Source organism: Stegodyphus dumicola, chromosome X2 (genome assembly GCF_044657685.1).
Source record: "Stegodyphus dumicola isolate Sdum_Otavi_A_Nest chromosome X2, ASM4465768v1".
Classification (NCBI taxonomy): domain Eukaryota; kingdom Metazoa; phylum Arthropoda; class Arachnida; order Araneae; family Eresidae; genus Stegodyphus; species Stegodyphus dumicola.
This window is the reverse complement of record NC_140781.1, coordinates 120,700,680-120,715,812: the sequence shown is the minus strand read 5'-3', so window position 1 is coordinate 120,715,812 and position 15,133 is coordinate 120,700,680. Positions and strand designations below refer to the sequence as shown.

The window sequence follows — 15,133 nt, the reverse complement described above, 5'->3', positions numbered from 1 at the left end:
TTAGCTTTACGGAATATATTTTACTTTTAAATGCATAAAATTCTGAACTTAGTTTTAATTAACTTCGGATTGCTCTCAAAAGTCTCTGAGGATATATTTATTCTGTACTTAGGGTTATAGAATGCAATTTTTATATCGCACTAAAACAAAATCAGATGAATAACAGCAGTACCTTGTATGTGCAGTACAAAAAAACTAACGTTTCTGTTGTTTGTAATAACGTTTACCTCAAATATATCTCAAGATCATAAGAACATTATTTAAATTAAAAAATTAATTTAGTGTTGAAATTATTTTTATGTTTACACTTTTAAAAGCAAAGTCAATATTTTAATGAAAACTAACTTCTCACCCAGTATAAAAATATATGAAATACAAGGGTGACGAACTGTAAATAGTTTGAATACTATTTAACTATATAAATGCTTATTAACGCCTTATTTATTTATCACTGTTTGCGTTATGATTTAATAGTACTAAAGAATTTAGACGCAGAAGACAGAGTAAAAGATAATAAAATTATTATTTCCTATTTCTAGAAAAGGCTTGAAAATTTACAGTAGTATGTTTCATCTCATAACATTAAATCATACTTTATTTTCCCATTTACATTGAATCAGTTTATATTAGATCAATGTATTTTTATCGATTTTATTTCATATTTACACTTTTAGTTAACATGTCCTCTACAAAGCAAAATTTCTTCAGACTGACTATTTTGCATTACCCTTGGTAAGCAGTTATGTTGTACGTTGTATGGACATTTCATGACTTGTACTGCTTGACTTATTTTTATTTCATGAAAATTATATCTTAATCAAAAAAGAATCTGTAAAGCAACTTACTCGTTAGGCGTCTCACGAGTTTCTACATCAAAATCTGTCGCTTTTGCATCAAATACGAGACTTTGAACCAAATGTTTATCACCTAAATATGAAAAAAAATTATGACGATGTGAAACAAATTTCTCATTAATAGCAGCTATTTAATATTAAATAACAAAGTAATGATAATTAGTACTGATTAAAAAATTCTGGTATGAGTTACATTTTTTCTACAGTAAAAAAGCACAAAATCACTGCACAAATTGCTTCACATTCAGAACATAATTCATATTGAAATCAAAGTAGTCACGGTTGATATAGGAAAAAAGTTAATAGATTACGCTTTATATCATTAATAGAGCACGCTTTATATTATGGTTAATCATGATTAAGCTGATTTTGTGGGGAAACCCAAAAACAAAACTGATTGGTTTAGATAAGATGCAAGATTTAAATAAATAATTGACATTTTATATGTATCTTACAGCCATTCAGATAATATAACATAATTTAATCTATAATTTGATTTCAGGGCAATTAAAGCGATCCAGAATACAGAAATTCTGAATGTATATTAATCAAGCCGTCAACATGCAGAGAATACTAATTTTAGTAATTTAAATAAATATTTTAGGATACTGCGGTTTAGGAAATGTATTTATCTAAGAACCGCATTATTATTTAATAGGGAATTACCTTGCGGAATAACGCACAAAGTTTTTAAATTTTAATTTCTGTGTTTGAACTTGTATTTTTTATCACAATATTTGAGAATATGATAGCGTTTTCAAAACTTGGTTCACCTTTAGAAGGAAAATGTGATAAAATGGCAAGATATTACACTTGAAATCTTGGATGAATAGCTACATGAAAATTTAAAAGATAGCTATATATTACTTTTCATCAAATGTAATTTTAATTATGCTCTCGAAACTGAAGTCGGATAAAGTGTTAATTCAATTTTTGAATTAACACGTTAAATTGAACCTATTAATTTAAAAATCTAGTTGTAGAGACATTAGGTTATTTGGACAAGCCGGAGAGATGAAAAATTAGCAAATTGACCTCTGGAATACCGACCCAGCGTGCAGAACCACTATACCACGAAGGCACGTTAGGAAGGCGGTAGAAATACCTTATATACTCCCCTTTTTAAAGGGCGACTGGGGTTTTTTAGGGGACCCAATCGCCAAATCCTGTGTGTAGAATCCTCATCCAACACTCTTTTAGTTCGGGCGCCACTGTAGAGACATTAGGAATTTTTTGGAAGCAGGCAAGATGAAAAACTAGCAAACGACTTCGCCGGTAATCGAACCGCGGATCTCTGAAATACCGGTCCAGTGTGCAGAACTACTACACCACGAAGGCACGCCAAGAAGGTAAGCGAAATACCTTATATAGTAACACATTACTTTGGCCACCAAATATTTATTTTAGGAAAACAACAGTGTAACTCCAACCCCAAAATTAGAAAAAACTCATATCAGCAGATTCTAATATTTACAAGGGTAAATTCTAGACTATATTTAATGGGATAGAAAAATGTTTGGAACATTTATAAATGTAATATAGCTCCGAAGTTCCGCCTTCTAGATTAATATTTTACATTTAGGAAACATTTCAGCTATTCATAAAATTAGACTATTGTGAAAAGATGGCTACAGACATAAGAATATCTCAAAATTTTCCGTTTGATTTAGAGAAGACTATAATGCTAAAACGAATTGTCCAACTAAATATAAGAATGTTCACATGCCAATTATTTGCGTTTAATAAATGAATCAAGCAAAGTAAGCATTCAAATCACTGCTGGTTTAGTTTTAATTTGTTGCATCGTTTAGCAAAAATATGAAACAAAATACTTATGCAAAGAAAAATTCCAGTCAATTCTAATTTGTTCCGTAACTTTTTAAAGATCTTGTACAAGGAGAAGGATCTTTATCTTTAGTATACCGAAATGGGCCTAAAGAAAGCTCAGAGGTATGTGAAAAAATAATAAAGTTCGAACATAAGCATTTCTGCAAATAAGAATATTCTTCACTAATACCTCTTCACCGTTTGATTTTAGGCAAGAGTTCAAGGTAAAAATTTAAAACTAATATAGAATAAGGAGATTAGCATACAGCCAAAAAATTAACATAGAAATTTCCTTTCAAACAATTCCTTTTATACCCTAAAAATATCTGGAAGATTTCTTTGAAAAATGAGGGTATTAAGAAACTAAACATGGCTGAAATATATGGACTGGTTTGTGCTGAGCTGCCATCTACTATAAATAAAGAAGGTTCAGAGTAACCTATAGTAACCTTCAAATCCTTTTTCATTCAATTTTTCTGTGCGTACAGAAGGAAATTTTTAGGTGTGCCCAGACTGGGCACACCGTGCCGCAAAGGGTTAAGTAAGGCTTGATACGTATAATCGGGTTCATCCATTATCCTCAATGCATCTGCACCCAGTTTTATAACATTCCTTGAAATTTACGTTTTAAGAGAATGGACGATACATAGAATCTAATGGTAATCAAGTTGACAGCAGCACAGCAAACGCGAAATAGGAAAAATAAGTAAGCAGTCAGCAGCAGCGAAAGGTACAGTCGGTTCTTTGTTGAAATTTTGATCTACGCTTTACATAAGTACTATACTACATCTACATCTTATGCAAAGCGTACTACTACATCTTATGTAAATATACTACATCTATATCTACATCTATATATACACTACATCTATATATCTCTAGCGATATACTACATCTTATGTAAAGCGTAGCAAACGCTTTGCATAAGATGGTATTATGTGCAATAATTTCAAAATGATGCACTTTAATTTCATATATTATAAACAGTTAAGAGTTTTAGGACAGGAAGGAAGTAGCCAAATTAAAATGAATAAGTAGCCAAATTAAAACAAAATAAGTAGCCAAATTAAAATGAAGAATAAAAGGTACTATTGCCAAATTAAAATTGGTAGATTTCTTTCATATTTCATAGCTTCTGTATATATGAACCGATTACTCAACCACACAAGAAAGCAGCTGTAATTTAGAAAATATTTAAAATTAATAAAGAGCAAAACTTTTTATTAACTAGTACAAAACTTTGAAACTTGAAACAGCGGTATAAGAATATAAATGAAAAAAAAAATAGCTTTGGCGTTGTGCGATCCTTCAGTTTTTTCCTTCCACGTTTACTTATCACTTTTTCAGTTGCCTGCTGAGGTTCATTCACTGTCTTTTCGTTTTTATTGTCAAGGCTTTGTTTCAATGTAGTGCGAATTAAGAATTTTTTTTGTACTATTTATCAAAATTTTTGCTGTTTGTTATATGGATGTATAATTTAAATTTTCTGTGATTAACATAGAAAATAGTAAAAATTATCTAACTTAAAAACATACATTGTCAAACGATAAAGTATAATCGGTAGATAATTAGTATGGAAGTACCCTATATACCATTACAAAAGTTATATTCTTAGTTAAAAGAAAACATGTAACACCTATTTCATTGCTATAAAATATCCTTTTCTTAGCAGAAACAACGTAATATTTCAACTTATGAAATTTCAGTTAGAGAAGTTAACAAAGTTTACCTTAAATATTTGCATGTGATATTATACATATACTTACAATATGCTTGCATACAATGTGACATATACTTACAATGTGTGACATTATACATTGGAGGGTTCGTTGAAGTCGTTCGCCATTTAAAATTTTGAGTATTTTCAGCTTCTTTTATGAAATTTCTTATTACATCTTCTGGACTAATATAAGGCTCGTTTTCATTTTTCTGTGATTCACAGTATACCCTTCAAAGAAGAAGAAACAAAATTATAAAATATTTTTAATTAGAAAACCTTCTTCATGAAACTTGCAAATGACTATATTGAACTGATTGATTATTTGATATATTTTCTATCAACAGTGGCTTTTGCATATTAAGGCTTAATATTTCTTAGGGTCTGTTACTTGATCATGAATATTTACATAAAACAGGGAATTAAAACAGCTAAATCGGTGGTTAGCTTGATTAGCTATTTGCTCTAGAAAAGCGCTATTCAAACTATGTGTCGCAACCCTATTTGGGATCGCGAAAATTCGTACTGGTGTCGCAAGGTGGATTAAAATCGTAAAATTTCTGAATTAATAGTAAATAACTGAGGGTCGAAGCTCTGATTAGGGTCGCAAAATTGCTTTTTGGGATAGTTTGCATTTTTATGGGTTCGCCCTACTATAAAATTTGAATACCACTACTCTAGAACACTATTTAATAACTTCATCACCATTTTACAAAATTTAGACAAAATCTTATATCGAAAAAGCGAGCCGAGTGCTCAGTTTGAAATCGACCAAATATTTTCAATCACTTCTCTTTAAAATATTTTGTATTTTTAGCTTTACAAATGGGTTGATTTCATGCTATTAAGTCAAGATTCCACCACCTCTGTAACTGTGTCTTTCCACAATATGGGATTGGTTGTACACAATATGGGATCTGGTGCGTTTTCTCCACCAAATCAGCTGACGACATGAATCAATCTCCAATGTGAAGCTGGACTTGTCTGTGAGGATGATGAGTGGTCCAGGAGACTTTGTTCTCTTGCCCGACATAAGTGCGCACCTTTGTTTCCTCGGGTCAAAGGGACACATCAGCTGGTCGTCTTGCATACAGACCTGTATTGTGCAGGCGTTTGCGCACTGCAGTAACTGAGATTCTTGTTCCGGTTGCCACTAAATGATGCGTCATGAGCTGAGGATCAGTAATGTTACTCCTCCTTCTGGGAGAAAGAGCTAAATAACGGTCTTCCGCAGGTGTTGTATCTCTAGGTCTGCCTGGAATATATCTAGACACAGAATCCTCGGATTCAAACTGATTCCATAGTCTGTGAACCACATTTCGAGAGACATTGAGACGTGTAGCAGCATCAGCTTGTGACATCCCCACTTCCATATATCCGAAACGGAATAGGGAAAAACAGCCAAATTCACATTTAACTAGGAGAGTTATAGTGGGTTTCCTTGAGGAAGGTGTTGAGCAAGAGGCTGAGTTAGCTGCAGACTACTAAGATCATTAGAAAAGCCTACTAAGCTTCAGCCTACTAACATCATTAAGAGTTTTTCTGAAATGCTTCTCGGAAAATCGTATATTCTTCCCCACTTGTTGTTAAATAGATTTGTTTCGCCTCGTGTTATAATACTGCTTTCATACCAACGCTCAGATGAACTCTTATTCAATTATGAGGCAGTCAGTGTGCCACTTAACCACAGCTTAAGGCTCTACTACATGGGATGCAAGGAGAGCAATTATTGATGACCTGATAATGACCCGCTGGACACCTCCTTATTTTTACTATCGGACAGGTCAGCAGCTCGCTTATTAACCCAAAGCGTCAATTTGACCAGAAGAGCTATTCATTTCGTTCTGGCGCTTTGCGTTTATTCACTATAAACGGGGAATCAATTTTAAATTGTTGTCACCAAATCTTGGAGCCCTGTATTATATTTAAAGTAATTAAATAATGAAAATCTGCATAAATGTATATATGGTTCTTGCACTGTGATAAAACAACGGTACCCAGAGCCATATCGTACGTGAATATCGTACGTATCCACCCGTATATTGAATATCGTACGTCTCGACCCGTATATTGAATATCGTACGTCTCCACCCGAATATGGGCATCTAGAAGCCCAAATTTAGAATTTGATTTACTATCTGTTTCATATTTTGCAAAGCAGTTATGAGGTTTTGATTAAAAAACTCAACGATTTCAAAGCAAGCAATGGCGACACTGTACGAAACAAAACCCATCTTTATCTCCATCTAGCTTGCAAGACTGTGCATCGGAAATTCTAAAGATAAGGTTTGATTTAAATATTTTGTGATATTGCTGTTGAATTGAATTTTATGGTTTAAATGCAAAGGACATGATATTTAATAAATAAAAATAGCACAGAAAACGTTAAAAAACACCCCTCTGGGCCTAATATAAAATCTGAAAACTTTCATATTTTTATTCTTTTCTTTTTGCTATAATCGTCAGAAATTTCCGCTAGTCCGAAGTTATGGTTGTTGTAATAAAACTTTTATGTCCTGGATTGGCGACACTACTAAACACACCTTAGCTTTCCCATTGCAAAATAGTTGGTGACTTTATTTTCGGTTTCCTTTTTTTCCGGTATCCATTTTTCCGTTTCTTTTTTGCTGTGTGATTTTTTTACTACAACCGTGTATGATACTCAGCACAGACTAAATAAAAATAATGTACTCCCTTCATAAGGAAACTTTTATAAAGCCCCCCTTTTCATTTTTAGAAACAAAAAAGGTATTGTAAATTTAACAGCCGCTCGAACTTTCATAAGCAAATAATATTTGAAATACACAGTGAAAGATTTTGAAAAAAAAAAATGTGAAAATTCCCTTCTGCATTTAGACTGAAAATAAGTTACTTTGTTTTTTCTATTAGTCTTACATGAAAAAAATGTACATAGCTTTTTCAAAATTAATTCCTATCGTACCTGTCGCAGGTGTGTAAAATCGGTAAACGTGCAAATAAAATGAAAATTCTCATTTATAAACGTAACTGCTAAATTCACATTCCATTATTCTAACTTATAACCGTACTGCAACTAACGCTAATTTATAACTAATTAATACATTTGAAAATAATGCACCTTGAAATAAAGGTCATGTACTTGTGGTGAAATTTACATGATATTCTAGATTCTTCTACGTTATGCGTAAATATCTCTTTGATATAGGTTTCCGTAAATTAAAAACATCTCTATAAATATTTCAGACTAAACTTGGCACTTTAAAATTCGAATAACGTGTCTTATAATAAGCTTTTATAGCCAAAAAAAAATTAAGACATGAAAAAAAGGGAACCTTTATTAATTGCAATATAAAATGTAAATAAACGGAAAAATAATTTTTAAATATTTTAAAATTAGGTCTTTAATAAGTTTTGATTATAAACACACCTTTATCGTTAAGGAAAGGCTGTAAAACTGCATTTACAAAAAACATATACAAGAGTTAAAAACTATATGATTTGAAATTAAATAAAATAAAAGTCTGGCTTTAGGGATGTATAAAATGCAATATAGTTTTGCACTTTGTTATTTATTAACATTTCTACACTTAAATCCATGAATAAATAAACCTTTTGTTTATAGTAACATCCCTTTTGTTCAAAATTCATTGAAGTAGTAGATTTAGTTAAAAAATTATAAGCAACTATAGAGTTATTTTGAGTCAAATAATTAATTTTACATTTCTTCGTTAGAAGCTCGTGATATGTCTTTTACGTTTGCTCTTTAAACAATTAAAATTATTTATTAATTTAAATAACATATTAAAATATGACGATAGTGTACAAAATTTTAGTCGAATAATAAAACATTTTACTCACCAATCAGGATGTACCCTCCAATTATTTTTTTCAAACAATTTGCTCACTGAAAAATTTTTATAGTCGTTAGAAATCAGAAACATAATATTTAAATTGATCGAAAAATATATGCTGAAGTATTTGCTTACAGTTTTCACTTTTTTCCTTAACTGCTATTTGACCAGAAACCCTGTAACGGCCGTAGGATTCTGGTAAGACAATAACTAACCTAAAAAGGAAAAAAAAAATCAATGTCAATAATTTTTCCAGTCATAAATTTTAGCCAACTAAATCTCAGCCAATTTCTAGTATTGCAAAATATAGATCGCACTTACGAGAAAGGGGTTCCATCAATCGGACCGTAATAGTAAGAATTATTTCGAGTTACAACTCTACTCTGTAACAAAATGCAACATATTATATAATGCAAGAGGCTGAAATGACTTATGCATTAAAATAATAAACATAAAGGTAGAACACAATAAAAATATGGAAGCTTTAGAATATATCTACTAAATGCAGATCCGAAATCGATAACATTTAATATTAGATTTCACACTAAAAGGAATTATCAAATAAATCAAATAAAAAAGTTTGGTAATTAGTAATGCGAATAAAATTGCAATATGAGCTAATATTTGTATAAGCTTAATAATGTTAAGAAGAAGCTTGCATAAATCGAAGCAAAATAAATGCACTGCGTGTAACATGAAAAATTATATATTTTACTACAAGATAAATATTAAATATTTTAAAATTATACACTGAAGTGTATATATGTATATTAATTGATATTTACTAATATCTTACCATGCTGTCAAGGTGCAGTTTTGTTGAGAGTTTTTGCCAACCAATGCGTCTATTTATTGTTGAATTTTTCATCTAAATTAGAGACAAATCTTTAATAAATAAAACAAAAAGGCAAATTTATATGAAATGTAGAAAGGATGAAGTACAATGAAAGGAAGAAATTGTGTTAAAACGGAAAAATGCAGTCGGAAGGACAAAATCAAGTTATTTGTTTTGAAGTACTCAAGAATCTTGTACTTTAGAATAAAAGGAAACACTGCATTTTATTACAATATTGCTAAACATAAATTAGAAAATTATAATTTAATATACTTTGCTAAATTCTTAAGATTTCTTACAGAGAAAATCTCAGCGGTAAGTAGCAAAGAGAATACAGATTACTCTTTATATTTTAAATTAGTTAATGATTTATGATCGATGCCATAATGGACAGCAGTCGTAGGTTCGAAGGAGTGATAGCAAAATATAGGAAAGCAAAAAGTATATAAAAGATAAAAATGTGACTCAGGATTTGGTAATTAAAACTGAGGCGACAGTAGGTTTCTTGCTTTCCGAGTGAAGATGAAAAACAGAATTTTTCGGCAGGTTAAGGCTAGACAAAAGATAATTAGACAGAAGTTAATTAAATGTTTAAATATTGATTTCGTTAATTTAACCCCACGTTTCAAGAAACAGGTTTCTTTTTGAATTTCAAATAGAAAAGAGAGACAATTATTTATCGCTTGGTTACATCTTTGGAATATGGAATTTATTTTGATACTTAAAACTGAATTGCAAAATACGTCATTATCAATATTGAATTCAACTCATTATATATCATTGCTAACAAATAATAAGCATTTGTGTTCTTAGTTTTAACAAAGATGACTCGTTCCATCAATCTTAAAATGCCTATTATTATAACTCTTACACTATTTTCAGAAAAGTAATTGATTTTACACTCGAAGAATATGCACTGCCTTTTAAAATGAACTGAGTCTATTTAACTGAAAATAAAGCATCTAAATAGTTTTTTAAAATTTTATTAAAGCAATTATTTTTAAGTGTATTCTTTCAGAAAACACATCATATGTTTTAAAGAAATCCAGATTTATAAATCATTATTATTTCTAAATTAAAATAATACTTTAAATAAATTGAATAAAAAAAATTGACTTACTCCCAATAACGTTTCATCAAATTCCTGAAAAACATTAATATATATATATATATATATATATATATAAATGTACTGGATGCTAATTTGAAAGTTTAAATATGGAATTATTAAACAATTGTGTAAATATTTACCCTTGGGCCTAACTTGTCATCGTCTACTAATTCAACTTCCGTCATGTCTACAGTATTATACTGCGGTTTTAACATATCTTGAAACTAAAGGATGTAAAAGCATACATACATAAAGTAAGTATAAAAGCATAAACATGTAAAGCAATGCACATTAGCTTTTTACTAAATGTATCAAGTATAGAATGTAGTACATAAATTGCAACTAATTTTAGTCCTTAATTAAAATATTAATAATTAACAGATGCAAAAATAGCGCTCCATCTTGAAAAGTTAATAAGCGGCAAAATTTTGTGCTTGTGTTTTCCTGTAAAGCAGGGTTTCTTAAACTTTTTTCAGTCGCGACCTCCTTTTATGACTGAGATTTTTTCGTGACTCCCATAATATTTACAAAAATTTTGTGGGACCCCATAAGTATTACACAAATCCAACACACGCGTGAGTGAAACTCAATTTTTTCACTTGTACTGTAATATACTACTGCAGTTTTAGGTTATTAACTTTAATTTCTAATTTTAAGATATAGAACAATGTGAAAATTTTAAATAAGTAACAGACGAAATGACAGCATCACGTGCAAAGCAAGGAAAATGAACGTTTATATTATAAAAAGAATGCTTCGAAACATTTTCGTTTTTTTCTTTGTCTGTATTGTCTTATCTTTATCTTTTTTCAGATACATTGTGTAAAAATATTTGATAATTGCAAAATTATTATAATAAGTTAAAGAAATATCAAAACTGTTAAAATTTTTTGCGACCCGCTTGGAGATCGTGAACCACAGTTTAGGAAACCCTGCTGTAAAGTAAGAATCTCAAAACTCACTGTTTTTAAAAAAATCGGTTTGCTGTCTTCAAGGCGAAAGAATTCAGCCAAACATTCTACTATTGTTCTTTCTCCCTTTTAATGCAGACTTACATTCCTCCATGGGGGCTGTGGAAAAGAAAAATTATGGCACTTTTGTGGGTTTCTGCAAAAGCGCCATAATTTTCCCTTATATTTCCGTGAACGCAAAACATAGAGAATTAGTTTATGTTTCGTTTGATGGATGAAGCTGTGTCCTGCAAAATATAAAAAGAATTTGGGAATTTGGAATTACTGTTCAGCCACAGCTGAGTGACCCAGTTAGCAAAAATGATAGAAATTTTGATGACGTCATATGACAGTGAGTGGCCGTGTATTCCCACTTCTGGGGAGTGGCGCATTCTCGTCTCTTACGTCTTCAGTTGCTGGTTGGATGCGGTCGTGAATGGTTTTACAGCTATATAATTTTATTTAACTAAAATTAATATAATTTTAAAATTAGTGAATGAGAAAATTTCTTGAACGGAGGACTGATTTTCTCTAACTTAAATGTTCAAAATTTGGCTGCATATTATGAAGGTCTTGTAAGAGATAAAATAATAAAGCAATCCGATTTTATTGCCATGTTTGAGACTTGGATGTTTGAGGATTAATCTATTCATGTGGAGGGTTTTGAACTGAAAGCGTTTGTGAACACTACATTGAAAAGTTGTTCTGAAGACAGATAACGAAAGACCAGTGATGTGGCTATCTACAGGACTCTAAAGAGCACTGCCGATTGCAATTCAATTCTGTTTACTTTAAATTATACAAGAAGGATAGAAGAAATAGGGGCCGGTTATATAGTATGTATGGTCGATGTTACAATTAATGAACAGGTGAATTTTAAATTGGCATCTGTATGCATTCATCCTTCAGTTAGTTCAGAAAATTTAAAATTGTTTCTCTTCAGCGCGATTTATTTTATCAGACGATTTCTCTTATGAGATATTCAAAGCTGTTCAATGAATTCGATAGAGATACATACGTACCGATTATTATGATGAGAGATTTTAAATGTAAACGCGGAAAGAAATGAAAAGGTATTGGTGTGTATGGTGTATTTAATTATGGCAAAGCACACGAGGGCTATCTGCCTAAGGGGAGGGATGCCTTTCGTGGAGGACTTTCTAAGGGAAAGTGGCTCGTATACACGTTACACATGGGGAAAACCACGAAAACGCCCATGCAGCCAGCCCGTTCGCGGGATTCGAACCTCGGACCGAACTACCAGTGTTCAGCGACTTTACCGCTCGGCCGCTGGTGGGCCGAAAAGGTATTGGATTTCCTAAAACAGTACTTATCTGAACATGGTACCTTTGAATTATCAGAGCATCCCTGGCAAGTCATTTGTAGATCTTAGATTCACACGAATATTACTATTCAATTATTGAATTCTGTTAGTTATTTCTCGTGTCATCATCCTATATTGCTTAAATAGTTACGAATAGAAACTGTATAAAAACATGTACATTTTGTAACCATTTTGGTTTTTGAAAAATGTCAAAAGTCCCAAATTACGAAAGGAATAGTTAGTCTACGCATTGAATCCCAGCGACTGTTTGAAACAGCCAGACTCCCGAGAATTTTTTTTTGTTCTTTCAGTGCATTGAATTTTTAATTTATTACTTAAGCTAAGCATTACTGATTTTTGAAATTTTACAGGATTGCAGAAATATTTAAATTAATTTTTAAACTAGTAACTATGAAAATCCTGAAGAATTTAAAATTACTTTATCACAACAAAAGGAAGAGTTCACGAAAATTTCAGTTCAAAAATGTGATAATAGCTTTATACTAAATTAAAAATTCAAATTTACAGTAAACGCATACCTTTAAGTTTTTTTCTAAATTCATATAATTCAAAATTTCTGACATGATAATTTTATCCATTGAAATGACTTAATGGTTAGAACTTTACTAATTTTTTAGTTATTTTCTATTTTATTACCATTTAAAGGAAACATGTAACTTCTTTCTGAGAAAAATTAGATACAGTATTTTTAATACGAGTACATTTCCACTTCGCAGCATCCTAAACTAGATCACACATGTATTTTCATTTTTGAATTAACTCGTATTTCACGAGCTTAAACATAATATCATAATGCCATTAAGAAATTATCAAATATTTCTTTAATTTTTAGTTAATTACTTCAATTTCTGTGGTTTTCCACTTCAAAGAATTTCAAATAAATCAAAAATACCCCAGGTAATATTTACAATTAATAATAACACACTATATTTTCGCTGAAACAGTTTATTCTAAAAGTCAGTTTACTTCAAATGAAAAATAAATAAAGAGTTTATCACAGAAATTATAAAAATAGCTTAACAAATAAATAACTTAGCGGTAAATGGCAACAGTAAGAAAAATTTTAAAAGAAAATGATTTTAAAAAATCTATCAACTCAGCTAGTTCGAGATTCTGAGGGTTTTTGCACAGCCATAACTTTTCCTCTTGTCCCAGATTAAAGTACTTTATGTTACTTTTTTGTTAATTTTTTACATGCAATTTTTTTATGTGGTGGTTGTATTTTAATTACATTTACTCTGTTAAATATACAAAAATTTATTTTCAAACTTAAATTTACTTACAATTTTCAGTTAGCCGATAAAACAACGCTACAATTTTTAATAAATGTTCCTATTTGGGAACTTTGGCAGGTAAGCTTTGATAATTGTCTGTTCAAATGGAAATTTGAATTAAACCTTTTATTAAATAATAGCAAACTAACTGAACAATATATTTAAAATCCAATGCAGTAAACAAATTAATTTTAATAATTTTCTATTCATGTCTTTAATGTTACATCTATGAAAGAAATTTTCAACTTTTATTCTGCCACTTAAAAATTAAGCTGAATCTAACGACTTATATAATTGTAGTATATTGCAACATTAACTGTACTATTTTATGTAATATATATTATTAATTGTAGCAGCAGTACAATATAAAATGTGTAGCAAATTAATAATAATTGTAGATATAATTGATAACACTCGTAGAAAATTGTGGTACATTATAATATAGAATGTATTTGTAACATATTATAATATACTACAATAAATTGTAGCTTTTTTAATTTCTAATGCATGAATAAATGCATAAAATACTCACTAAAGGTCTGAGGTCTGGATGATACAGTACAAATCCATTATTCGTCACAACGAATGAATATCCATTGACGCCAAGCTTAAAAAAATAACAAAATTATAAGGGGATATATATGTACGAAACTTGTTTTGCAAGTTTTAATATTTCTCTCTAAATACTGTTGTCTTTAAACATTGAAATATTGAAATTTTGAAGGCTGAGAATTCAGTGGTCCCAAATTCTTCTCTTTATAACAAATTTTCTACATAAAAACATTAAATGATTCAATGTTTTATAATAATAACATTCTCAATGTATAAAACTAAAACTTTACTCGAAATATGTTTCTACAATCAATACCTTTTTGAATTTTATGTTATATCTTATGAAATTTGATATTTATTATTACGAGTATATATTTTGAGTATTATGAGTTAGTATTTTTCAATCTAAAGACATTATTACAAAACTGAACATTCTGAAACGTCTGGGAACTGTATTTAGGGCTTAATTAAATGCAGAATTGAAACAGATAAGCATGAATATCTATTCTAATCCTGTACATAGTTTATTCTTTGGCTGCTAATGTTTAAACTGTTCTATACAAATAATAATAAAATAATGCACTCTAAATTGTATGATCTAAAAAAAAAGTAAAAGAAAGAAAGAAAAATAAAAAACAAACTAAATACATTTTAGACAAGACTACCTATAAACAACAGCTCTTTCTTTGGGTACAGTATAAGCCTTGAATAAAACACAAAATAACACTTTCTTAAAGCAAATGAAAGGAATTACTTTGAATATATTAAAATAAAAAAATTCTAAGATATTTTACGTTTCTCTTAAATATTTATTTCATAACTTTTCTAATTACGGAAT

General features: G+C 30.1%; 1 protein-coding gene across 4 annotated transcripts in view; it reads right to left on the bottom strand.

Moving 5' to 3' along the window:
* stj (voltage-dependent calcium channel subunit straightjacket) overlaps positions 1–15,133 on the bottom strand; it is a 617,416-nt gene that overhangs the window by 93,594 nt on the left and 508,689 nt on the right. For 3 of the 4 annotated variants that reach the window (XM_085809252.1, XM_085809253.1, XM_085809255.1), the window contains exons 19-27: positions 14,276–14,350; positions 10,315–10,398; positions 10,184–10,207; positions 9,025–9,096; positions 8,550–8,611; positions 8,364–8,443; positions 8,236–8,281; positions 4,481–4,629; positions 846–927 (exon numbers count right to left, since the gene is read on the bottom strand). In XM_085809252.1, coding sequence (XP_085665378.1) covers positions 846–927; positions 4,481–4,629; positions 8,236–8,281; positions 8,364–8,443; positions 8,550–8,611; positions 9,025–9,096; positions 10,184–10,207; positions 10,315–10,398; positions 14,276–14,350 — 674 coding nt within the window. The remainder of the gene's footprint in view (positions 1–845; positions 928–4,480; positions 4,630–8,235; positions 8,282–8,363; positions 8,444–8,549; positions 8,612–9,024; positions 9,097–10,183; positions 10,208–10,314; positions 10,399–14,275; positions 14,351–15,133) is intronic. The other variant, XM_085809254.1, reaches the window with a different exon arrangement.